At 35.4% G+C, this 27,464-nt stretch overlaps 1 protein-coding gene across 5 annotated transcripts in view; it reads left to right on the forward strand.

Moving 5' to 3' along the window:
* PDS5B (PDS5 cohesin associated factor B) overlaps positions 1 to 27,464 on the forward strand; it is a 203,084-nt gene that overhangs the window by 167,987 nt on the left and 7,633 nt on the right. For 2 of the 5 annotated variants that reach the window (XM_082859730.1, XM_082859731.1), the window contains exons 24-31: positions 8,187 to 8,310; positions 15,152 to 15,356; positions 17,689 to 17,803; positions 19,593 to 19,725; positions 20,067 to 20,186; positions 21,195 to 21,257; positions 21,831 to 21,976; positions 23,965 to 24,070. In XM_082859730.1, the coding sequence (XP_082715856.1) occupies positions 8,187 to 8,310; positions 15,152 to 15,356; positions 17,689 to 17,803; positions 19,593 to 19,725; positions 20,067 to 20,186; positions 21,195 to 21,257; positions 21,831 to 21,976; positions 23,965 to 24,070 (1,012 nt within the window). Of the gene's footprint in view, positions 1 to 8,186; positions 8,311 to 15,151; positions 15,357 to 17,688; positions 17,804 to 19,592; positions 19,726 to 20,066; positions 20,187 to 21,194; positions 21,258 to 21,830; positions 21,977 to 23,964; positions 24,071 to 25,140; positions 25,216 to 27,464 lie in introns of all 5 variants that reach the window. The other 3 variants (XM_082859732.1, XM_082859733.1, XR_014326931.1) reach the window with 2 other exon arrangements.

Raw genomic sequence — 27,464 nt, forward strand, 5'->3', positions numbered from 1 at the left:
TGCTGTGGAGCACAGGCTCTAGGTGCGTGGGCTTCAGTAGCTGTGGCACGTGGGCTCAGTAGTCATGGTTCGCGGGCTCTAGAGTGCAGGCTCAGTAGTTGTGGTGCACAGGCTTAGTTGCTGTGTGGCATGTGGGATCTTCCCGGACCAGGGCTTGAACCCGTGTCCCCTGCATTGGCAGGTGGATTCTTAACCACTGCGCCACCAGGAAAGTCCCTCACCTGTTTTTATCCATGTTATTCTTTAATAAAATCACGTGTGTACTTGAATTCTGCACATGTATTTGAATTACATTGGGTCTGCTTTTTTTTTTTAATTTTACTGAAGTATAGTTGATTTACAGTGGTGTGTTAATTTCTGCTGTACAGCAGAGTGACTCAGGTAAACATTTATATATATATATATATATATAAAATCTTTTCATATTCTTTTCCATTGTATTTTGTCACAGGATATTGAATATAGTTCCCTATACTATACAGTAGGGCCTTGTTTATCCATCCTGTATATAAAAGTTTGCCTCTAGTAATCCCAAACTCCCAATCCTTCCCTCCCCTACACCTCCTCCCCTTTGGCAACCACAAGTTTATTTTCTATATCTGTGAGTCTGTTTTTGTTTCATAGATAATGTTGATTCATGTCATATTTTAGATTCCACATGTAAGTGATATCATATGGTATTTGTCTTTCTCTTTCTGAGTTACTTTGCTTAGTATGATAATCTCTAGGTCCATTTGTGTTGCTGCAAATGGCATTATTTCATTCTTTTTTGATGGCCGAGTAATATTCCATTAATATTCCATTATATACACCACATCTTCTTTATCCATTCATCTATCAGTGGACATTTAGCTTGTTTCCATGTCTTGGCTATTGTAAATAGTGCTGCTGTGAAGATAGGGGTGCCTGTATCTTTTCGAATTATAGTTTTGTCTGGGTTTATGCCCAGGAGTGGGATTGCTGGATCATATGGCAACTCTGTTTTTAGTTTTCTGAGGAAATTCCATATTGTTTTCCATAATGGCTTTACCGATTTACATTCCCACCAATAGCATAAGAGGGTACCCTGTTCTCCACACCTCTCCAGCATTTGTTATTTGTAGACTTTTTAATGATGGCCATTCTGACCAGTGTGAGGTGGTACCTCATTGTAGTTTTGATTTGCATTTCTCTAATAATTAGCAATGTTGAGCATCTTTTCATGTGCCTATTGGCCATCTGTATGTCGTCTTTGGAGAAATGTGTATTTAGGTCCTCTGCACATTTTTTGATTGGGTTGTTTGTTTTTTTTTGTTGTAGAGTTGTATGAGCTGTTTGTATATTTTGGAGATTAAGCCCTTGTCAGTTGCGTCATTTGCAAATATTTTCTCCCAGTCTCTGGGTTGTCTTTTCATTTTGTTTGTGGTTTCCTTTGCTGTGCAAAAGCTTTTAAGTTTCATTAGGTCTTATTTGTTTATTTTTGCTTTTGTTTCTATTGCCTTGGGACCCTGACCTAAGAAAACATTGGTACGATTTATGTCAGAGAATGTTTCACCTTTGTTCTCTTCTAGGAGTTTTGTGGTATCTTGTCTTTAAGCCATTTTGAGTTTATTTTTGTGTATGGTGTGAGGGTGTGTTTTAACTTCATTGATTCACGTGCAGCTGTCCAGCTTTCCCAGCACCACTTGCTTTTTCCCCATTGTATATTCTTGCTTTCTTTCTTTCTTTTTTTTTTTTTTTTTGCGGTACGCGGGCCTCTCACTGTTGTGGCCTCTCCCGTTGCAGAGTACAGGCTCCAGACGTGCAGGCTCAGCGGCCACGGCTCACGGGCCTAGTCACTCCGTGGCATGTGAGATCTTCCTGGACTAGGGCACAAACCTGTGTCCCCTGCATTGGCAGGCGGACTCTCAACCACTGCACCACCAGGGAAGCCCTTGTCTCCTTTCTTGAAGATTAAGTGTGTGGGTTTATTTCTGGGCTCTTTGTTCTGTTCTGTTGATCCATATGTCCCTTTTTGTGCCAGCATCATGCTGTTTTGATTACTGTAGCCTTGTATTATCTGAAGTCTGGGAGGGTTTCCTGCTTTGTTCTTTTTCCTCAGGATTGCATTGGTGATTCTGGGTCTTTTATGGTTCCATATACATTTTAGGATTATTTATTTTTGTTCTGTGAAAAATGTCATGGATAATTTGATAGGGATCGCATTAAATCTGTAGACTGCTTTGGGTAGTATGGCCATTTTAACAATATTAATTCTTTTCAATCCAAGAGCTTGGGATGTTTTTCCATTTCTTTGAATCATCTTCAGTTTCCTTTGTTAATGTTTTGTAGTACTCACCATATAAGTCTTTCAGCTCCTTGGTCAGGTTTATTTCTAAGTATTTTATTTTGCGGGGTACAGTTTGAAAAGGGATTGTTTGTTCACATTCCCTTTCTAATATTTCATTGTTAGTGTAAAGAAATGCAACTGATTTCTGTATGTTAATGTTGTATCCTGCTACTTTGCTGAATTCATTTATCAGTTATAGTACCTTTTGTGTGGAGTCCTTAGAGTTTTCTACATATAATAATATCATGTCTCCTTTGTTGAAGATTAATTGTCCATAGGTGTGTGTGTTTATTTCTGGGCTCTCTGATAATTAATATTATGTGTGTATAACAATAATTTTACCTCTTCCCCACCAATTTGAATAGCTTTTATTTCTTTTCCTTCTCTGATTGCTTTGGCTAGGACTTCCGATACTGTGTTGAAGAGAAGTGGTGAGAGTGGGCATCCTTGTCTTGTTGCAGATTTTAGCAGGAAGGCTTTCAGCTTTTCACTGTTGCGTATTATATTGTCTGTGTGTTTGTCATAAATAGCTTTTGTTATGTTGAGCTATGCTCCCTCTATACTCACTTTCATAAGGGTTTTTATCATGAATGGATGTTAAATTTTATTAAATGCTTTTTCTGCATCTAGTGAGATGATGTGGTTTTTGTCCTTTCTTTTGTTGATGTGATGTATCACATTGATTGATTTGCGTATGTTGAACCATCCTTGTGACCCTGGGATGAATCCAACTTGAGCATGGTGTATGACCTTTTTTATTTGTTATTGGATTCAAGTTGCTGATACTTTGTTGATAATTTTTGTGTCTATTCATCAAAAATATTGGCCTATAATTTGCTTTATGGTGGTGTGTTTGTCTGGTTTTGGTATCAGGGTGATTGTGGCTTCATAGAATGTCTTTGGGAGTGTTCCTTCCTCTTTAGTCTTTTGTAAGAGTTTGAGAAGGATCAGTATAAGTTCTTTTTTGTATGTTTCGTAGAATTCCCCAGTGAAACCATCTGGTCCTGGACTTTGGTTTGTAGGAGTTTGTTTTCTCAGATTCTGTATCATTCTAGTGGTTGGCCTGTTCAAGTTATCTGTTTCTTCTTGATTCAGTTTTGGTGGGCTGTATGTTTCTCGAAAGTTGTCCGCTTCTTCTAGGTTCACAGTATTGTTCATAGTATTCTCTCTCTTTTTTTTTTTTTTTTGTATTTCTGTGGTATCAGGTGTGATTTCTCATCTTTAATTTCTTATTTTGTTTATTTATGTCTTCTCTCTTTTCTTCTTGGTGAGCCTGGCCAGAGGTTTGTCAATTTTGTTTACCCTTTCAAAGAACTAGCTCTTGGTTTTATTGATTTTTTTTTATTGTTTTTTAATCTCGATTTTAGTTATTTCCTCTCTGAGCTTTATTATCTCCTTTAGTCTGCTGACTTTAGGTTTTGTTTGTTCTTCTTTTTCTAATTCTTTTAGGTGGTGGGTTAGGTTGTTTATTTGAGATTTTTCTTGTTTCTTAAAGAAGGCCTGTATTGACCTCCTAGAGAACGGACTTGAGGTTATGGGGAGGGGGAAGGGTGAGCTGTGACAGGGCGAGAGAGAGTCATGGGCATATACACACTAACAAACGTAGTAAGGTAGATAGCTAGTGGGAAGCAGCCACATGGCACAGGGATATTGGCTCGGTGCTTTGTGACAGCCTGGAGGGGTGGGATAGGGAGGGTGGGAGGGAGGGAGACGCAACAGGGAAGACATATGGGAACATATGTTTATGTATGACTGATTCACTTTGTTATAAAGCAGAAACTAACACACCATTGTAAAGCAATTATACCCCAATAAAGATGTTAAAAAAAAAAAAAAGGCCTGTATTGCTATGAACTTCCCTCTAAGAACTGCTTTTGCTGTATCCCATAGATTTTGTATGGTTGTGTTTTCATTGTCATTTGCCTCAAAGCGTTTTTAAATTTCTTCTTTGATTTCATCGTTGCCCTGTTGGTTTTTTAGTAGCATATTGTTTAGTCTCCATGTAATTGTTTTTTTCTCATTCTTTTTCTGTGGTTGATTTCTAGTCTCATGCCGTTGTGGTCAGAAAAGGTGCTTCAAATAATTTCTATACTCTTAAATTTGTTGAGGCTTGTTTTGTGCCCTAGTATGTGGTCTCTCCTAGGGAATGGTCCATGTGCCCTTAAAAAGAATGTGTATTCTTTTTTTGGATGTATTGTACTGAAGATATCAATTAAGTCTAACTGTTCTGTTGTATCATTTAGGATCTCTGTTGCCTTATTGATTTTCTGTCTTGAAGATCTGTCCATTGATGTGAATGGGGTGTTAAAGCCTCCTACTATTATTGTATTCCTGTCAGTTTCTCTTTTTATGTGTGTTAGTATTTGTTTTATGTATTTGGGTGCTCCTATATTGGGTGCATATAAGTGGGCAAGTGTGATATTCTCTCCTTGTACTGACCTTTTATCATTATATAGTGTCCTTTTTTATCTTTCTTTATAGCCTTTGTTTTAAAGTCTGTTTTGTCTGATATGAGTATTTTGACCCCCGGTCTCTTGTCATTTCTGTTTGCATGAAATATCTTTTTCCATCCCCTCACTTCAATCTGTGTGTCTCCTTTGCCCTAAAGTAGGTCTCTTGTAGGCAGCATATTGTAGGCTCTTTTTTTTTTTTAATCCAATTTGCCACTCTGTGTCTTTTGATTGGAGCATTTAGTCCATCGACATTTAAGGTAATTACTGATAGATATGTATTTATTGCCATTTTAAACCTTGTTTTCCCATTGATTTTATATTTCTTCTTTGTCCCTTTCTTTTCCTTTTTCCTTTTGTGGTTTGATGATTTTCTTTTGTATTATTCTTATGTTCTCTTTGTTTTTGTGAATCTCTTGTATGTTTTTGATTTGTGGTTGCCCTGTTTCTCAAATACGTTAACACTTTTCCTATATCTCCTTGCTTTAGACTGGTAGTCATACAGGCTCAAACAAATTAAAAAAAAAAAAGTATGTTTTCTTACTTCACCACATTTTATGATTTTGATGTCCTCTTTTACATCTTCATGTTCACACTTTTGCTGTTCATTGTGGTAATCATCGCTTTCACAGAAATTTTTTGATGTTTTGTTAATCTGTGTACTTGCTTATTTAAGTGATTTACTTTCCAGTTATGACTTTCTCTTTCGTATAGATCCTTACATCTTTTCTACTTAGAGAAGACCTTTCAGCATTTCCTTTAGGATAGGTTTAGTATTGCTGTATTCTTTTAGTTTTTGTTTGTCTGAGAAATTCTTTCTCTTTCCTTCTATTCTAAGTGATAATCTTGCTGGGTAGAGTATCCTAGGTTGCAGATTTTTCCCTTTCAGGACTTTGAATATATCTTGCTATTCCCTTCCGGCCTGCAACTTTCTGTAGAGAAATCAACTGATAGTCTTATGGGGGTTTCCCTGTAATTAACACTTTGTTTTTCTCTTGCTGCCTGTAGAGTCCTCTCTTTATCTTTAACATGTGCCATTTTTATTATAATATGTCTTGGTGTAAGTCTGTTTGGGTTTATCTTGTTTGGGACCCTCTTTGCTTCCTGTATCTAGATATCTGTTTCCTTCTTTAGACTTGGGAAGTTTTCAGCCTTAATTTCTTCAAATACATTTTCAATCCCCTTTTCTCTTTCCTCTTGTTCTGGAATCCCTATTATGCGTAGGTTGACACGCTTTATATTGTTCTTTTTTTCATTTGGGTTTCTGTCTGCTGTTCTAACTGGGTGATTTCCATTATTCTATCTTCCACATCACTTATTCCTTCTTCTACAGTATTCATTTTGCTATTCATAGCCTTTAGTTCAGCTTTCGTCTCTTCAAATGAATTCTCCATTTTTTCTTGGCTCCTCCTTACAGTTTCTAGGTCCTTCTTACAGTAATCTGCATCTGTGTCTATAGCCTTTCTTAATTCCTTCAGTATTTTCATTATCTCCTTTTTGAACTTGGTGTCTATTAGATTGAAGCAGTCTGTTTCATTGTTTGTTCTTTCAGGGGACTTCTCTTGATCTTTTAATTGGGAATAGTTCCTCTGCTTCTTCATTTTACTTATATTTCTCTTGCTCTATGAGTTTAGGAGAAACAGTTATATACTGTGGTCTTGGAGGGTATTTTTATGTGGGAATGTCCCTGTGTAGCCTGTGTGGGTTTAATATTTTTTGGTGTGAGGGCTGTTTTTAGTATGGATGCCTGCCACCTCTTTCCTCAGTGTATGCTGGCCATTATCCCCTTGATAGGAGGTGTGACTGATGTTGTGGTGACTAGAGCCTGCACAGGATATTGACCAGGGCCTTCTCTTTGCTCTGTGGTTGTCATTGCCTTGTCGGGGCAGGGTCTGCTCCCTAGTTGTTGGAGTAGAAGCCCCAGATAACGTTTCTAAGCTGTGGTGCAAGGTAGGTGGGATTGGAATGCTCCCACTGGGAGAGGAGCCACTGAGTGTTCTTCCACTGGAGCTGTTCAACTGAGTGTGCTCTTTTGTGTCACGTTTCACCTGTTGTGCAGACTCACAAAGTACACTGTTGTTGGTACTGCCCTCGGCCCCACCTCAACTGTGAGTATGCCAGCAGTTGTCCCTGGTGTCTCTCAGGAGTTGTTTCCACAAGGCCACCAGTGCAGATCCACTGAAGTCAGGTCTCAGGACTGCAGTAGTCGTGCACCTGGACCCACTGTGGGAGCTATGGAGGCAGCTCAGACCCTAGCCTGGCCCAGCCCCCATGTGTACATGCCCACAGAGCCTGCAGCTGCTAAGACCTGACATGTCCCCGCTGCAGGAGCACTCACTGGGTCTCCGTTTTTAAACTGGGTCTTCAAAAACGTAGTTGTAAAGTATTGTAATTATTTATTTTTTATTTGTACTAAAAAAACTCCAACAAGAAAAATCAGACTTTCCTTAGCAGTGGTTGGGTGATTTACCTTATATTAACTACTTGGAATATTGCTGTTGATGAACTGAAAAGCACCTCTGGGACCTGTAACTTCAGAACCTTATTAATGTTGGCATACATTCAATAAATATTTTTACATTCAATAAATAAATCCTTAGAAAGATAAAGGAAGAGTCTTAAACCAACTAGATCATTAGATCTTGGAAGACTGAGCTTTGTCTCTTTTAATGAGCTTTGTCTCTTTTAAGTCCCTCTCAGTACCGTATATAAAATTGACACATATTTGTTGTATGAATATTAAATAATAATCTTTTACTATGGAACTACATAGGGGATCCTAATTAAGGAGTTACAGTTTCCCTCCTTACATTAGTCCAGTTACATTAGTAATTCATCTAACATGTCAGTGTATTAGGAAGGATTGTTTAAATATATTTACTAGTCAGGAATTTCCTAATTGTTTAAGTATGTCCCATTTAGCAAAAAATTTCTTAAATATAGGCTCTTGGGGGTATTTCAAAGATTGAATACTAGCTAAAAGTAGTAATGTTTTATCCACTACACCTGCTTTCATTCCACTTCTTTTGTACTTAGCACCATAGTTTCAGTTGACTGATTAGGAACTTAGGATATTTTATGCCTAATGTATAAGTAAACACATTAAAAAAAAATCTGTAGTGGAAGACTTAAGACCTAATAACTAAACATACAAATATATTTGTTCTAGGCTTGGCTGAAAGCTGTTTTGTGTGGGATAAGAGAATTCAATGACTAGACTTATGTTCAAGAGAAGAATTTTGTGGCATTACACACCATCTTAGAGAAGTGAAGGAAGCATAATACGGTGTTCAGTATCACTAAATTGTTTTCTACCCTTTTTTTTCCTTGGCCAGAGGAATTTTTATAAAATTAAATATTCAAAGTAGGAATGTTTTTGTGCAGACATTTAGAAATCTAATTCACATTCTTTCTTGCTTATTTTTCAGTAAACCAGATATGTCACGTCTGAGACTTGCTGCTGGGAGTGCTATTGTGAAGCTGGCACAGGAACCCTGTTATCATGAAATTATCACATTAGAACAATATCAGCTATGTGCTTTAGCTATCAATGTAAGGAAAATGGCTATATAGAACATGACTTTCTATGGTCTTTGACTTTTAGGAAGGAGAAAGTCCACCATGATAAAGAGATAAAAATCTTGAATGTTTGTGTCTCCTCTTGGAAAATTTATGTATGTGAAACATTTTAGAGTTCTAAAACTGTCATTTGAATTGTGGGTTGCTGACATAGTACAGTTGATTCTTGTTACTTGCAGTAGAACACAACTTTGTTTTTTGTCTGGTTCTGTTTAATGGCACCTTTTTTAGCGTATAGTTGTTTCATTAACATTGAACTCATGGCCAACAGCGCTGTAACTCATGCTTGAATGAAACTTATGTGACACAGATTTTCTCCATAAGGCACATACAGCCTTCTTGCTCTTAGGAACACGAAACAGCACTTCAGCAGTATGCATGGGAGCTATTTTAAACAACAAAATCACCAGTAAAAAGTATAAAAATGCAAAAAATGTGGCACTAGAGAGACCACCAAACAGACATTTGTTTATGATAATGAGAGCTGAAGCAGGGAGGCAGAACATTGCTTTGTTTGACTTCTGCTGGGACGTGTGTCAGGCAACTCAAACTTTTCGTATCTCTGTGCATTTACTCTTTTTTATTTTTTTAACATCTTTATTGGGGTATAATTGCTTTACAATGGTGTGTTAGTTTCTGCTTTATAACAAAGTGAATCAGCTGTACATATACATATATCCCCGTATCAATTCCCTCTTGCGTCTCCCTCCCTCCCACTGTCCCTATCCCACCCCACTAGGTGGTCACAAAGCACCGAGCTGATCTCCCTCTGCTATGCGGCTGCTTCCCACTAGCTATTGGTTTTACATTTGGTAGTGTATATATGAACATGCCACTCTCTCACTTTGTCCCAGGTTACCCTTCCCCCTCCCCGTGTCCTCAAGTCCATTCTCTAGTACGTCTGCGTCTTTATTCCTGTCCTGCCCCTAGGTTCTTCAGGACCTTTTTTTTTTTGTATGACGGACTCTAGGTCCATCCACCTTACTACAAATAACTCAATTTCGTTTCTTTTTATGGCTGAGTAATATACTGTTGTATATATGTGCCACATCTTCTTTATCCATTCATCTGTCGATGGACAATTAGGTTGCTTCCATGTCCTGGCTATTGTAAATAGAGCTGCAGTGAACATTGTGGTACATGACTTTTTTGTATTATGGTTTTCTCAGGGTATATGCCCAGTAGTGGGATTGCTGGGTCGTATGGTAATTCTATTTTTAGTATTTTAAGGAATCTCCATACTGTTCTCCATAGTGGCTGTATCAATTTACACTCCCACCAACAGTGCGAGAGGGTTCCCTTTTCTCCGCACCCTCTCCCACATTTATTGTTCGTAGATATTTTAATGATGGCCATTCTGACTGGTATGAGGTGATACCTCATTGTAGTTTTGATTTGCATTTCTGTAATGATTAGTGATGTTGAGCATCCTTTCATGTGTTTGTTGGCAATCTGTGTATCTTCTTTGGAGAAATGTCTGTTTAGGTCTTCTGCCCATTTTTGGATTGGGTTGTTGGTTTTTTTGATATTCAACTGCATGAGCTGCTTGTAAATTTTGGAGATTAATCCTTTGTCAGCTGCTTCATTTGCAAATATTTTCTCCCATTGAGTTGCAGTCCATTGAGTTGTTGGATTCTTGGTCTGGTATTTGTTAGTGTATTGGTGTTGTCGGTTGTGAAGTAGAAATTTTTTTTTTTTTTTAAAAAGGTATGTATGAAAATATGTTAAAAGAGATGGGCTTTGTTTGAAACTCCCTGTGTGTAATAAATTTGTGCAGATCATTAGTTAAATGTCCACTACGTGCAAAAAGCATCCACACTTGGTAAGTTCTAGAGACTTTCTTTTCTAGCACACTATTTGTTTTATGTTACTATCTCAGTCACCAGATTCCCAAGGTCAAAGTTCAGATTACCTAAGTTTAAAGATTGTTTTGAAATTCTGACTGTGGAACATGTGTTAATGGTTCAGAGTTAATTATTAGCACATTTTCACAACTTACAAGCATGAGATTACCCTATCCTATGCAAAACTTTTTCCTAATTCTGCTTTTCCTTTAAACCACATGCTTGTCTCTTCTTTTTAAACCTCCAAACCTCAAGAAAGAGTAATCTGTGTCTTTGTCTCTCTGATCCTCTCACTCCTCACTACTCATATTTTGCCATTTGCCTTCACTGTTTTCCAAAAATGGTGTAATTAAGTCCCCCAATCCAATGATCTTAATTTTTTTTTTTTTTTTTCTGTACACGGGCCTCTCACTGTTGTGGCCTCTCCTGTTGCGGAGCACAGGCTCCGGACGCGCAGGCTCAGCGTCCATGGCTCACGGGCCCAGCCGCTCCGCGGCATGTGGGATCTTCCCAGACAAGGGCACGAACCCGTGTCCCCTGCATCGGCAGGCGGACTCTCAACCACTGCACCACCAGGGAAGCCCCAATGATCTTAATTTTTATTATACATGTCCTTTTTGCATCATTTGACACAGCTCACTGCACCTTTATTCTTGAAACGCTTTTTTTTGTTTTTTGTCTCCTGATCTTTGTCATGCTTCTCGACTACATTTTCTGGCCCTTCTCACGTTTCCAGTCCCACTTCCAGTGCTAAACAGAAATTTCAAACTTTCATGTTCTGTGAAGGTAAGATTGAATCTTTCCCAAATCTATTCTTTCCTGACCTGCAGAGAGCCTCAATAAGCATTAAATAAAGCTGGTTGGCATTTCTTAGACCTAAAATGATGATTTATATTTGACTATTTGCTTGTAGTTGCACCTTGTTGCAAAAGTACAGATAATTCTGTCCTTTGATATCTATTATATCTCTTTTTATTCATACCTTCTTAACCATTCTTACTGCTGTACCCATCATTAGCTCTCAACTATGCTATTCTCTGTAGTTCGTTAAATTTCTCTGTTACAGTTCTGATCATGTTATTCCCCTGGTCAAAAATATTTGGCTCTTACACTCGTAAGAAAGAAAAAATCGCATATATTTTACATTGCCATTCAAGCCCTTCTAATATTTGGACCCAAATATACATTTAAAAATTCTGTTTAGCACACTGCCCTTTACCCATGCTTATTTCAACAAAGCCGAACATTTTTTTCTTTCATGTACCTGTGGTTTGCTGCCTCTAATTTTGTTTTCACCCTCTCATTTCTACACATCCAAATCCAACCCTTTCTGCAAATCAAGGCTCAGGCACAGCCTTCTCCACAAAACTTGCTCTTGTTCTTACAGTTACAGATTTTGTCTCTAGTCCTCCGGTACATACATGCATTGTGCTTAGTTATGTACCTATGGTTTATTTCTCTTTGCTTGAGTTGAGATCTTTAAAGGCAATATTGTGTCTCAGTGCCCTTTGTCATGTATTTGAATAGAAAGTAAATATAGAGGAATAGAAATTCAATAATAATCTTAAAATTATTTAATAATTACTTAGGTATTTTAGAATTTGAATGCAATTCATTAAAATTTGCTGTATACTGCTATGTGCTATGCATTGTTCTAGGTTCTGTAAATGCAAAGATGAGTCATGGCTACAGCCCTCAAGAAGATAACCTCTTAGGAGAACAGAAAATATAAATAAGTGTTGATAACACAGTGCAGTACACAGAGTAATTGAACTATTTGCAAGATACTAGAAGTAGCTCTGAGGATAATTTATACTTAAAAAGTACACTTTGCTGTACAGCAGAAATTAACACAATATTGTAAATCAACTATATTTCAATTTAAAAAAGGACATTAAAATTTAATTTAAGATGCAGACTAAAATTAATTTCTTAGTAGTGAATAAAAGCTTTGATCAGAACTTTATCCTTGGGAAAAATATTTTGTAGTATTAGACACCATCTTCTTTATGTTGAACCAATTATTGGTTATAAGTATAACCATGAAAGTATCAAGTGTGCTTTTTTGAGAGTGTATTTTTCCTGATAAAAATTGTATCACTCTATCCTTTACTTCACATGCTTTTATAGCCTAGTCAAAAGGGTAAATCTTTACTTCACATTTTTTAATAACCTAGTCAAAGGGATAAATCTGTCCTTCATATTTTTTTTATAACCTAACGAAAAGGGTAAATCTTTGCAAAAAACAAACATTGGAAGACTTCCTCAGTTCCCAGGAGCACATCTTTTAATCTTTATTCACATGATTCTCTTTTGATGTACATACTGTATCATCATTGTGGTCAGTTTTCTAATCTTTTGTTGTTAAATGTGTCAGTTGCCTGGCATATGATTTGACAGTTCTTTTCTAACATCACTTTAATGACTTTGAAACTCTCCTACCTTTGCTATGATTCACAATTGACTTTGTAATGAATTTGCATTGTACTGTTGGATCCTCGATGATTAATGAGAGAATGACATGTTCTATCCCCCTAGTGTATCTAACTAGGGGATAGGGATAGGGATAGGGGGAGGGATGTTTGAGTGCTATTCAGTGTTTCTGTTGTTTGCTTTATTGAAGTATATTTGATTTATAATATTGTGTTAGTTTCAGGTGTAACCAGCTTAGTGATTCAGGTTGACTTTTGCAGATTATATTCCACTATATAGATTATTACAAGATATTAGGTATAATTCCCTGTGCTATACAGTAAATCCTTATTGCTTTTCTATTTTATGTATAGTACTTTGTATCTATTAATCCCATATTCCTAATTTGTTCCTCTCCCTCTTGTTTAATATTTTAATGAATGGTCTGTTCATTTGTGAATATATTTGTGATATATTGACTTTTACTTACATAGTTTGTAATTGGGTATTTTTGTAATAAATAATTGAATAATGAAAATCCTTCTCCCTATAGGAGTAATACTGAGGAAGGAATGAGATAAGTTTAACTTCCTTTTGTGGATTATGAGGGTAGATAATAGACAATATTTCTGTGAAAGCTTGACTACTTCTTTTTTATAATTGAAGTATAGTTGATATACAGTGTTGTGGTAATTTATGCTATACAGCAAAGTGATTCAGGTATGTGTGTATGTGTGTGTGTGTATATGTTCTTTTTTATATTCTTTTCCATGATGGTTTATCACAGGATATTGAATATAGTTCCCTGTGTTCTACAGTAGGACCTTGACCTTGTTGTTTTTCCATTCTATATATAATAGTTTACATCTGCTAACCCCAAGCTCCCACTCCATCCCTCCCCCACCCCACTTTCTTGGGCATATGTCCGGAAAAGATAAAAACTCTAATTTGAAAAGATACATGCATCCCAGTGTTCGTAGCAGCACTATTTACAATAGCCAAGACATGAAAGCAACCTAAACGTCCTTCAACAGATGAGTGGGTAAAGAAGATATGGTGTGTGTGTGTGTGTGTGTGTGTGTGTGTGTGTGTGTGTGTGTGTGTATACACACACACACACACACACACACACACATACATACAATGGAATATTAGCCATAAAAAAGAATGAAATTATTATTGTATCATTCTTTTTATGGCTGAGTAGTATTCCATTGTATATATGTACCACATCTTTATGCATTCATCTGTCGATGGACATTTAAGTTGTTTCCATATCTTGGCTATTGTGTATAGTGCTGCTATGAATAAAGGGGTGCCTGTATCTTTTTGAATTATAGTTTTGTCCAGGTATATGCCCAGGAGTGGGATTGCTGGATCATATGGCAACTATGTTTTTAGTTTTTTGAGGAACCTCCATACTGTTTTCCATAGTGGCTGCACTTGACTACTTTTTTAAAAGTGGGTATTTGGTATTGTAATAAACTGAAGTTTAAGTTAAATGAAAGAAGATACCCAAAATAGGGATTTAATGATAAGGGCAAGATGTTATGACCTAGGTTTCGAAGAAAAACAAAATTTATATTCTCGATAGAAGAAATAAACATAAAGTTGCAATAATATGAAACATACCACATGTTATGTTCATTGGTGGAGTGTAAGGTGTAATAATGAAAGTCTTTTTATGTCATAGAAGGTCTTTGTATGTCTCGTGTATGGCTCAAAAGTCATATGAGCTTTTCCCTGTAGTTTAGAAAAAATTCTGATAATCTGTGTACCAGATATTGTGCTAGGTTTAGAGGCACAAAGAAAAATAAAGACGTCGTTCTCATCTTCAAAGAACAAACAGCACTGGGTAAGACAGATATACCAGTTGTTTTCATACTGTATACTAAAGGCTGTGGTGGAGATAAGCACAGAGTGCTAAGGGAGCACAGAAGTGGATGCAGGATACAGATTCCTCAGTGATTTCTGAAAGATACAGGAGCTATCGTTAAAGATGAGGTCTAGGAGAGTGGAGGTGGGTGGTCTAGGAGAGTGGGGAGTGTGAAGAAAGCCAGCACAGTGGCAATGAACAGATTGGTTCATTTATAGAACTGAAAGTAATGTGATGTTTCTGAAATTAGTAACTCTTGCCTTCAGAGTTGTCCATTTTAATCTGAATAGTTTTTTAAATGATAGGACTAAAATATATAAATTGGACAGTTTTATCTTGCTCAGCAAACGAAAAAGCTAAATATTAGATAGTGTTCAAACTTTTTTTTTTTTACACATCTCATTTATTTAAGTTAGGATGGATTAATATTTACTAGTGTTATCTGTTTTAAGATTACATTCAATATGTTCTAACACCAGGTAGCTGGTAGTTATTAGGGTCCAGGTGGTCACTCCAGCCTTGATATTAACTTATCACATCTCAGTCTTGTGAACAGAAGCAGTGATTGTGGGTAAACTTGCTATGTTTACCCTTCTGGTTACTTGATATAGCAAATTTCATATCTAAAGTTGTTACTCTTTGGTACCATGTGGATAATATGTTAAATAATTGTGTCTTTCAGGATGAATGCTATCAAGTAAGACAAGTGTTTGCTCAGAAACTGCACAAAGGTCTTTCCCGATTACGGCTTCCACTTGAGTATATGGCAATTTGTGCACTTTGTGCAAAAGATCCTGTAAAAGAAAGAAGAGCTCATGCCAGGCAGTGTCTGGTAAAAAATATCAATGTGAGACGCGAGTATCTGAAACAGCATGCAGCTGTTAGTGGTAAGCGTATATGAAAATGAAAAGTGTACTTTCCCATCCTGCCAGTTTCAGTTTTATAGAACACAAAATGATGTTACTGTTATTTATTATATTCTAACTTGCCCTCATTAAATAAGAAGTTGTTACTGTTTTTCAATAGCAGCTTTTCCTTTTAATAGGTCATTTTAAAATATAAATGCATGGGTATTTAAATATCAACCCATAGCTCTTTATGCAACTGACTAAAAGGCCAAGGGAAAAATATCAGTGACTTTGGAGGTAGATAAAACAGTAAGCGGTACATTTATGTAGATTGTCTAAGTACTATCTTTTAGTTTAAAAAAGTACCGGTCTTCGATCTTTATTGGTTGTCCTCACCTGTAGCTGACATTAATAGCGGGTTCCTGTGTGCCTTTTTAAAATCTGCTCACTTTACCCCATCCACATTATTAGTTTTTGTGCCCCTCTGACTTCTGTGACTTGATCAACAGCATTAAAATCCATCCAGTTATGCAAGTCAGAAATCAGAGGCATTCTTCACGCCTTCTTTTTTCCTCTCATTGGTCACTAAATCCTCTTAATTCTTCTTCTGGATATCTTGAATATTTCTCCTCAACTCTCCTACACTGCCGTATTTCACTTGGATTATTTTATATACTCCTAACTAACTCCCTGTTGTAAATGTTCCCCTGCCTCTGACCCACCTCCAGCTGTGCCACACCGCTGTCAAAATTATCTTTCTAAAACAGATGAGATCACATCACTTCCTTGCTTGAAACCTTTGTCGATTGCTTATTGCTCATAGGGTCAAGTTGAAGCTCATCAGCATGGCCCTTTTTAGTTTGCCCTCAGCCTGAGTTTTAAGCTTTCTCTCTAGCTACTCCTGACTATGAATTCTGTGCTCATTGTACTCTGGATTATTTGAAATCTGTATCGCCATCTTTTTTCTCTGTTGTCAACTCTGTCTGGAAATTGCGTCCCCCTTCTGTCCAAACAAACAAACAAACAAAACGAAGGAGAGCGGTTTGCCCCTTTTGAATCCGTTAAAATACAGTTTTGGTGTTACCTCATCACTAGGACCCTCTTTCTTTCTGTTCCTACCTCACCTTAGAAAAAATGAGGGCTCTGGAGTCAAATCCCACCACTGCCATTTACTGGTTGTGTTTGGGCAGGTTACTTGTGCAATCTGAGCTTTAGTTTCCTTTTTGTAAGACTGGTATAGTTTTACTCATAGCTTATGGTGGTTATGATTATGATTACAAAGTTATGTGTATAAAGCACCTGGCATAATGCATGGTCCAAAGAAGTACTCAGTAGTTGTTAGCTATTTTTATTTTAGGGCACTGTCCACATTGAAGTATAGCTTCTGTCCTGTCCATGCTTTAGTATGAGGTTTTTATCTAGTCTTATGCATCTTTATATTTAAAATAGCCCCAATAAAAATAGAAGGTCTGGAAAAGAGTAAGCACTCAATAAATGTTTGACAGACTTTTTCACTGACTTTTGAACCTTGTTACTTTTTTCTTCTATACCTACCTTGAAATGAATGATATTACACACAAACTTATTCTCTTTGAGTTCAGCAGTAGAAATAAAGAAAACTTGGTGCCTTATTGACACATACATTATTATACTCTAGATTCAACATCTGATTTAAAATTTTGAGAGTAGGAAATATAAAAAGAATTGTTCAGAATGTGAATCCTAGTCTTTTGAGTAACCTTTATTAAAACTAGTTAGGACTTCCATTCTACCTCTAATGGAATATGCTGATCTCAGTCAAAATATTAAAATATTTGAATTTAAACTAAAAAGATGTTTGTTATTTAAAATGCCCTAGAAACAATGTCTATTCCTTTATATCTGTTCTTATGTTACAAATAATAGCAAATAGTATCAACCGTTACTTCCTGTTTTTGTGTCATACTAACTGAAAAATTTACTAGTTTTTTTCATTTTGCTCTGTAGCTTACAAGGGAGTGTTGAACATAGAGTTACTAATAATTAAAAAAATAGATCTTATGTTCCTTAGTCTTGAATATAGTTTGGGTCACTTTTTCCCATATCTATTGAAAATTGAAATATTTGTCTTTGTAGCCTCAGCACATGGTGCATTTAGTAGGCAAATCAATATTGGCCATGATGGATGAATGAATAAACTTTAATTTATGATGTACCTCAACACTGGACATTTCAATATATTTTTCTTCCAGTCATATTGTGGTAAACTATTGGGATGCAGGAAACATAGTATCAGAGAGAGGGAGAAAGAGAATGAGTAAGATTTGGTTTTCTAACCTGGCTGTTTTTGTTTTGTTTTGTTTTGTTTTTTCTTTTTCTTTTTCTTTTTCAGAAAAATTATTGTCTCTTCTACCCGAGTATGTTGTTCCATATACAATTCACCTTTTGGCACATGACCCAGATTATGTCAAAGTACAGGATATTGAACAACTTAAAGATGTTAAAGAGTAAGACTTTTTCCATCCCATTTTCATATTTTCTGAAAGTTTTTTCCCTTTCTTGCTGATAATGGAATCTCAGTTACAATTAGTATATTAAATTTATTTCATTTCTTAGGAGTTTCAGGTTCTTTACCTTATTTGTTCTCTTATTTTTCTTTTTTCATACCATCTCTTCATGTTTCATTTCTTATATAATTTCCCAAAACAACTTAGCATAATTACTGTATTACTGACATATTTCTCTACCAGTCTGGCATTTCTTTTTTATTGAAGCAACCCATTAAGAGTTTCCATTCCAGTTCTTATCTTTTCCTACTTTCTTCTGAAACACTGTATAGATTTTCATGTGGGGAGAATTAATATTCTCTTTTATTCACATAGTAAGCACATTTTCTTTGCAGTTACTATCTTCCTCTATAAGGAATAGAGAATAGTCTAATTTAATAATGGGCCAAGTTGATAACCAGGCAACTGATCCCACTTACTACTTCATTGGTGATTCTCTAACTAAAGTTTATGACAGTTAACAGTTCTTTCAAAGATTCTTGTTGAGAGGCCAGAAGACTATATATGCCTGGGTGTGGGATAGGGGAATATAACGGTATTTAGAGAAGTCTTTGTAAGACTACCAGAGTTCTTTAAAATATGGATGAGACCCTGTTTCTGTTACAATAAAGAATGACCTTTGTGGCTTTGAATAAATTAATTTCTCATGCCTTTAGCTTCTTATTAAAGGAAAATAACTCTTGGTTTCTTGATTCATAGAAATATTTTATAGTTAAATATTTGAGATGCTTCAAGAGAATAAAATTAAATTACTGATAACTTTCTCATGACAAGAGAAAACGATTTTACCCTCTTTTTGCCACAGTTTCTATTTTTAAAAAATAAGCAATTAGTTTTCCCAAAATGAATTCTGTGTTAGAGTGATTATATAACTAATGACAACTTTTAGCCACTCCTCCTTATCGGAACATATTAGTTTTTGAAATAGATAAAATATTCTTTGGAATTTACTAAACATTTTGGGCGGTATTTGTAAATTGCCCTAGTACAGCCATGAGTGATCTCCATTGCAGCAGAGAGCCACACCAGAAGAACTTAATCCTGTGCCTGAGGTCTCAAAGGTTACTTTTTTCCCTTCTAGAATGATACCTTGTTTCACATTTCTCTCTTCTCCCATTTTCTCCTCTGTGCTATCCCTCTGTCCCATTCTGTCTACATAACACAGAGACAAAGCACTTTCAGTTTTTTCTTGAGTAGAATTTAATGTAGTTAACTTTAAAACTGAGGTACTGACACTTTCTTTTATTTTTTTCTTTCTTTAAGCAAAAACAGTATACAGAGTTGTCAGCCATGACTTTTTCCTCAGATTTATTGATGAAGATTCTTACTATTGAGTAAGGTGGTTAGATTTTCTTGAAGACTTCCATTCAGGACTACAGTCAGTCTTGAATATTTGAGACTTCACTTTATCTATGGCCCAGTTATTCCTTTAGGCAGTCTTCCCTTCCTGTCATAGCCAGGGATTAAGATCACTTCATTCTTTCCACCATTTCTGTTTCTTTTTAACCTGCCTCCCTAAGAAAGTTAGTGAGACTTTGAGAAGGGGTATTACGACCTTGCACGTACATTGCCGATACGTTGTGATATGTATGTGACATATTTTTTTTCTCTATTGATTTACAGCTGTTTCTTTTTAATTTTTCCTGCTCCTGGAGTTCATTACATTTATATTTAGAATTATATCTGTATTTAACAGTGAATTTTTTCTTTTTTTCTTGGTATTTTTTAGGTGTCTTTGGTTTGTTCTGGAAATATTAATGGCTAAAAATGAAAATAACAGTCATGCATTTATCAGAAAGATGGTAGAAAATATTAAACAAACAAAAGATGCTCAAGGACCAGATGATGCAAAAATGAATGAAGTATGTAATTCTTTGTAAATAGTTATGATTCCATGTTGATTTCAAGCATTTGAGTATAGGGTATGAAACTTCTGTAGACAACATCAGTCTTTTCTGTTAGTAGTATAATAAATAGTTAGTAGTATTCATATTAGTAGTAATTAGACTTACTAACATAGAATTAATATAGAATTAGTAGTAATGCTGTTACTAGTAAACTAATGAAAATAATAGAGTCAGTCTTTTAACTTACACTATTGTCCTGAAAACTGCATACTAAATGCATGTTCTAGAATTACAACTAATTCTCAGAGTCTAGGATACTGATTGAAGTACCTAATTTTCTTTTAATACCATTGCAGAAACTGTATACTGTGTGTGATGTTGCCATGAATATCATTATGTCAAAAAGCACCACATATAGTTTGGAATCTCCTAAAGACCCAGTACTACCAGCTCGTTTTTTCACCCAACCTGACAAGGTAGCTATTTTAGGATTTGTTTGTATAAGTTGAAATAAAATGTATTCTCAGCACTAGGTTGTGGGAAGATCACGAAGAATCAGTATCAAGAAGTGACACACTACTAATGTCATGAAAAGGTTGCCGTGAGTCTTAACAATGTGGTTCAAGACCAGAATATGGGCCAAACTGGAGGACACAAATAAGTTCCGAGATGAGTTAGGATGATCTAGAGTTTGTATTCCAAGTTTTATGCTAGTCTAAGAGCACAGGCAAAAATGATCAAAGCTTGTAAATCTATGAGATAATGGCCATTGATCCAAAATGGGAAGGAGAATGCTGATAGAGATAGTCTGATAAGCCCTTGAGATTTCTAACTGGTATGAAGAAACAAGCAGAGAACTGACACTAAACAGGCCCAAGACCCTGGGAACACTACAGGAATGTTCCCAAACTACTCTCAGAAAACTCAAATATTGTATGATACTAAAAAAGGTGTTTTTTAGAATCTCTCTTGGAGTTTTATAGTGCATCTAAGCCTGTTAAAGTAACTGAGAGGAAACAGCCACTACCTTTTTCTTTTTTTTTAAAGCAAAATACCAGTTAATGTCTTACCCAGTTTACAGAGATCAGAACAGTCCTGTAAGTTCACCCAGTAAAAGGGACTGTCTGCTTTTAAGCATTCACCTTTTTGTGATTAAGGTAATAGGAGTATACGAAGTCTCTTCCCTGGACAGTATTATTACATAAGCATGTGTTTGCTGATGAGCTCTTAGAGCTCTAGCATGTTAGAGCTCAAATATGTTGTGTTAGTACTAGAATTAGTACGAGGTTAGTTTAAGCTTATTACAGCATTTAAAATCAGTGACTAAAATTTTGTGTTTCAACTGACTGTTTAGTTTAAACAAATACGTATTTTATAATGTACTTTAAAACAAAAGCTGCTCTATGCTTTGTTGGCTTTTGAATCACCTCCTAGATATAGTGCTTCAGTAGTCATTGACTATTATTTTTTTCCCTTGTTTGTAGAACTTCAGTAACACCAAAAATTATCTGCCTCCAGAAATGAAATCGTTTTTCACTCCTGGAAAAGTATGTTTTGAAAATTGTTTTAATTTTTATGTGGTAGTTTATTTTAGTGTGACTGTTGGCATAATTATGTTATTTAGTATTTTTTAAAAATTGATATATCAAAAGTATTATCTTCCATTTACTACTAAGAAATAGTTATATTTACTATATAGATGCAAGCTGAGATATAGAACTTGTTTTGTAGCTTATGATAAAACCCTGGAGACGTTCTTTCAAATATCTTATCTTGTAATATTAAGATAAAAATATTAAAGTAAAAAGACATCTTCTTATGTCCTTCCCTAGCAAGAGTCTAATTATCAGTTTTCATTTTTGACTATACATTTTATGTGCTGTCACTTCCTATGTAAGCCTTTTACTGCAGGTAACTAAGAAACTTAACTATTATTCTGTTTATATAGTTTTTGTTCAGTGATATTCAATTTATAATTCTTATTCTTATTTTGCTTAAGGATAGGCAAGTTTTTCATGATTTGTATATGTAAATACTTTGACAGGTACTATTTATGTTTCTTTACATCTAAACTTCTTTTGGTTTTAATCAAATAGAAAGATATGCATTTTTCATTTCAGCCTAAAACAACCAATGTTCTAGGAGCTGTTAATAAGCCGCTTTCATCAGCAGGCAAACAATCTCAGACAAAGTCATCACGAATGGAAACTGTAAGCAATGCAAGCAGCAGCTCAAATCCAAGCTCTCCTGGAAGAATAAAAGGAAGGTAAGTACATAGGAAATACCATACTTAACATTTAAGGACTCCATCAAGGCTATGAGACCTAAAATAACAACATTTACATTTAATGTCAGTGAATGAAAATCAGTACATATCTGAACATTCCTATTTTAACACTGGTAGCCATTTATAAGTTAAATGTATTTGCTTACTCATTTAGGTAGGTACTCCATCTTAGCCTTTCATATTTTAGCTTGTTGTTGTTGGTAGACATAAGCTAGTTTCCAAACTAAATGTCTAGTTCATCCATACAATGAAATACATAGTCATTAAAAAATGATGAGGTATGAACTCATATGAAGAGTTTCCACAATATATTATTGAGTGAAAAAGGGAAAGAATAGAACAGTGTAAAGTATTTTTGAGTTTTTAAGAAGGGTTTGTATTTTCATTTGCTTGTATATGCATAGAAAATTTGGGGAACAGTACACAACGTCTTAATAGTGTTTACAATAATCTAGTGTAGGAGGGAGATGATTTTATATTCTGATATGGTTTGAATTTCTTTTACCATGTACGTATATAAACTTCTTTGTTTAAAAAATATTTTAAAAACGTACTTTTGAATTATGCTTTGCAGGAGATTTTTTTCTTCTTCTTAAGAAAGAAAAAAGGAAAATCACACTTTAACTGGTTTTAGCATGGGGCTTAGCATACCATTTGTCAGCAGCAGAGCCTCGTACAAGGCTAAACTGCCACCATTTATTCATTTTGCTAAGTTATTATGAAAGATTATGTTGTCTTTTGCACTATTCATAACCAATCAGTAAAGAAGGGAGGAGACATTCTAAAACGTCTTATCAGTTTCCTTGTAATGAATAAATTATTAAATGATATATAGTATAATCGAATTAAAACAAAAATTACATCTAAAGTTCTTGTTTTTTCTAGATTCCTGTTTTAATGCATATTAGTGGCTGATACCTAAGTGACCGTTCTTTACCTATGTCATTTAGACATTTTTCTACTGGATGGCCTCATATTTAACATGACCAAAAACATTTCCAGCAACTCATTTCCTAAATTACTGGCTTTTCTCCTTGAATTCCTGGTTATAATCAAAGATGATCTAATTCACCCATCTAGGCTAAGAGCCTCAAAATTGTCTTTGATTTTTCCCCTGTGCTAATAAGTTTTGCCAGTTATTTTTCTCTAGAATGTTTATTTAATACTTCTCTTTTCTGCTATCATCATATTCATTCCCTTTCTTTAATTACTGTAGTATTTGGCTATTTCCCTTTCTTATTCCTCTGTCTATGTATTGTATATCATGTCACTGCTAGATAATCTTTTTTAAATGCTATGTTTTCAGGTTATTCCATTGCTTGGAAATCTTAATTGGCTTCCCTTGTTTGTTTTCAAGACCAATATATAGTTTTACCCAGTCCTCATCTCCCATTGTTTTTCACAACAAATGACTCGTAGTTTCCCTACTTTACTTTTGGTTAAACTTTCTTTCAACCTTTGTTGCTTTTTTTCTCCGAATCCCATCGGTTCACTAAGATTCTCTTTCTAAGGGAATGAGCTAGGTGTGTTTGAGAGATCAATTTGGTTGGAGAGTAGGAATGAGAGAATAATGGTCAGGGATGAAGGTGTGAGGTACCCAGATTATGTTTGGACTTTGTGGGTAATGTAAGGAATTTGGGTTTGATTTTAAGTAAAACTGGAAGATGTTCTGGAGTCTAGTGGTCTAATTTGTGCTTTTAAAAGATTGTCCAGATTATTGGTGGAGAATAGAGGCACTAGAATTGAGGTAGGAAATGCCACTTTGGAGTCAGCTAATAGTAATCTGGGGAAGGGATGAAAAGGGAAGATGATGGAAAATAGCCAAATGGTGTTAAATATACTAAAACGGATACTTTTTGAAAAGAATGAAACTTTTCCTCATAAAGTTATAAAGCTACACTAGGGAAAAGGAAAAACTTTTAAGGTTATTTGATTGTAATAACAATTACAAATGTCTATATTAAAAGGCTTGATAGCTCTGAAATGGATCACAGTGAAAATGAAGATTACACAATGTCTTCACCTTTGCCGGGGAAAAAAAGTGACAAGAGAGACGACTCTGATCTTGTAAGGGTGAGATATTTGGTTTGATTTTATAATAAGTACAATAATTATTATTTTTACTATGTAAATAATCATTTTTACACTGAAACCAGTTAATTTTACTCTCAAGTTTGACATCTGATTTTACTTACAAATTTGAGTTCATAATTATCCTCTACCATGTAATTTAAGTATATTGAACTTCTTGTGTTTCTTGTCATTCTAGTAAGCAATCTTTATTCTTTAGAGCTTTGGAATCAAACATGCCAGTTCCATACTCAGAACTGCTTGGCTTTTGTGTTTTTTTTTTTAAACACAGTAAATTTAGGCTTAGCCTTAGAGAAGGAGGCTAGAATGAGGGTCCTTAAAGTTTCCTTCATTTTAGTTGATTTCTTGAGCCTTTAATTACTAAGTAAGTTTCTAGTAAATGTAGGAAATGCTACTGTTTTCATAAAGTCCTTGTTTAGTTTTAAAATCTTAATAGCAATGATGTTGATGTGTGTGTGATAGGCATAATTTATAAATGTCATTTGAAGACAAATTTGGTACTTTTAGTAAAGATACAGAATACAGTTGTGTATTGCAACACAACCTGATGGCATTAATAATTGAGCATATTTTGACTTTCGAGGTTAGCTCTAAACATTTCTTGAATAACCCATTAGGTTCCCTGAATGAGTTCCTTTATCAGTGAAGTGTGGGTACTTAGCTGGTAAGGTTTATCAGAATAAATGAATTAGCCCAAATGAATGGTTGTTGCTGCTGTTTTGTTATAAAGATTAATATTTTTGATTAATGATTATCATATTAATGAAAGTTAATGTTTTAATCTACTCGATTAATAGAGGCAAAAGGTTATTAATAAAAACATTTTCTTTCTCTGACATAGAACTTGCACTCCTGTCTTCCACTGGCCCAAGCTTACATATCCCAAGAAGTTTAAATTATTTTCAGTTTTTTTCAGATTTCTCCAGTAATTTATTTTAGCAGATTGTTTCTCTTTCCACTTAAAAAAATTAAAATTCTAAAATTCTTACTAAATCCTAACTATACTATAAATTCGGATTTTTATTGGCTGTTTAAAATTTTCACCCAAACAGAATTAAAAATTGATTGCTTAGCCAGAAAGGAATCCTGTTATCCTGATTTATGGAAGAATCTTTGAGTTGGGAAAGGTATTTATGTCTTCTAGTCCTGCTTCTCACTTAGTGCAGAAATTTCTTCATTATCATTTATGAGAGTTGGTGCTTGAAAATGCCTTAAGTGGAGAGCTTATAATTTCTCTCATTTGTTGGAAACCTCAACTAGGCTACCCATACCCACATATACTGCCTCCTTTCCCTCCCCACTACCCCCTTAATTAGGAAGCATGGTTAATATTTTGCTAGCCTATAAATTCCATATCTAGTTCTACCTTTTGGAGCAATGCAGAATGAAGTCTTTTTTTTTTTTTTTTTTTTTGCTGTACGCGGGCCTCTCACCGCCACGGCCTCTCCTGTTGCGGAGCACAGGCTCCGGACACGCAGGCTCAGTGGCCATGGCTCACGGGCCCAGCCGCTCTGCGGCATGCGGGATACTCCCGGACCAGGGCACGAACCTGCATCCCCCGCATCGGCAGGCGGACTCTCAACCACTGGGCCACCAGGGAAGCCCTGAAGTCTATTTTTTATAGAACAGTTTTGAATTTCTGAGTTTTAAGATTTATTTATATAATTAATGAAGGCCTTTGGCAGTCTTTTGTGTAACATTGCATCCATTTTCAGAAGAACCTTATTAATAAGCTCATTTCAACTGCAATATTCTCAAAGAGGTGAGCATTATGAGACAGAAGTTCAATTTAAAGACCAATAGATTATGGAGAAAGAGTATCGTCTTTTTTATATACTACGAGCTTCACATTGAAATTTCACTGCAAAGGAATTATTCTTCATATACATTTGTATTGTAATATTTAGCTTTACAAATAACATATTTTCTCCATTTCCTGCTTCTAACCTCAATTTTATACCCCCTCTGTTCTGAAAACAATATGGTACAAAATGAAAAATTAGAGAATGTAGTGCTTTAGGAAGTTTAGATTATTTTATGATATTCTCAAGAAAACAGACATTGAATTTCGGGTTTGCCAACAACCTTTTCCAGAGCATAAATGAATTCAGCCACTTTTTCAGATCTTTGGATGTCAGAATGAATTGTAGCATTGAAAATTGGAGGGTTTAATTTTAATGTTTCTCTTCCCATCTCTAAGTAATGACAGGTAATTTTTAATTTATGTACAAAACTCTAGATAAATACTAACAAATTAAAACCAATTATTTATAGGGCTTTATTTTCCCCTAGATTTCAAGGATAATTTAAACGCTAAAAAGAATAAAAAGCAAATCAACATCCCAAATAAATATACTAACAAGATAATCTCAGATCATGCCAAGCAGACACAAATAAAATTTAGAATTCATTCTTGACAAATATGAACTCTTTGTAAATTAATACTAGAAGGATACTTCATTAACATGCTAAAAGTTTTATCTGTTTAAATCAGTAGTCAGTGATTTAGTCAAAATTATTATTCTTAAAGGCAAAATACTTGAAACATTCTTATTAAAACTCAGGAACAAAACAACCTGTTGTTTAAAATTGTTCTAGAATATTTGACCAGTTCTGAAAGACATTATTAAATAGGAGCCAGAAGTATGACAATGAAAAAGAAGAGACAAATTTATTTTTATTTTTGTACTCTTAAAAAAAATAAGGGAAGCAGTTGAAAAACTAAGAGTGTAGGCGTATGTATGTATATATGTAACTATAATTTTACTCTGGTAATTTTACTTTATACCAGATGTACACTTGGGGGAAAGGGGATTTACTTTACAACACTAGCCATTACAACAACGAAATTAGATAGATGGATCTAAACATAACCTTAAAAAGAGGTAGGGGGAACCTATGTGGAGAAAATACCCAAACTGAGAAACAGAAGAGAGAGAAGACATGCCATATTCCTTCATGGAAAAAATGAGTTAAAAAGATGACAGTTCTTTCTAAATGAAGATATCATTGTAAAATTCCAGTGTGATTTTAAGTCCATGTGGAAGAATAAAATGGATGCAAAAAAGAGGAGTAATAAGATCAGCCCAACCAAACACAAACATACTTAAATATAATTAGTAAAATATTGCACTGTTGTTACATTAGCCCAGAACCATTATTATTATTATTATTATTTTTTTTTTTTGCGGCATGCGGGCCTCTCACTGTTATGGCCTCTCCGATTGCGGAGCACAGGCTCCGGACGCGCAGGCTCAGCGGCCATGGCTCATGGGCCTAGCCGCTCCGCGGCATGTGGGATCTTCCCAGAGCAGGGCACGAACCTGTGTCCCCTGCACCGGCAGGCGGACTCTCAACCACTGCGCCACCAGTGAAG

Source organism: Leucopleurus acutus (genome assembly GCF_964270905.1).
Source record: "Leucopleurus acutus genome assembly, chromosome: 18".
NCBI classification, from domain to species: Eukaryota; Metazoa; Chordata; class Mammalia; order Artiodactyla; family Delphinidae; genus Leucopleurus; species Leucopleurus acutus.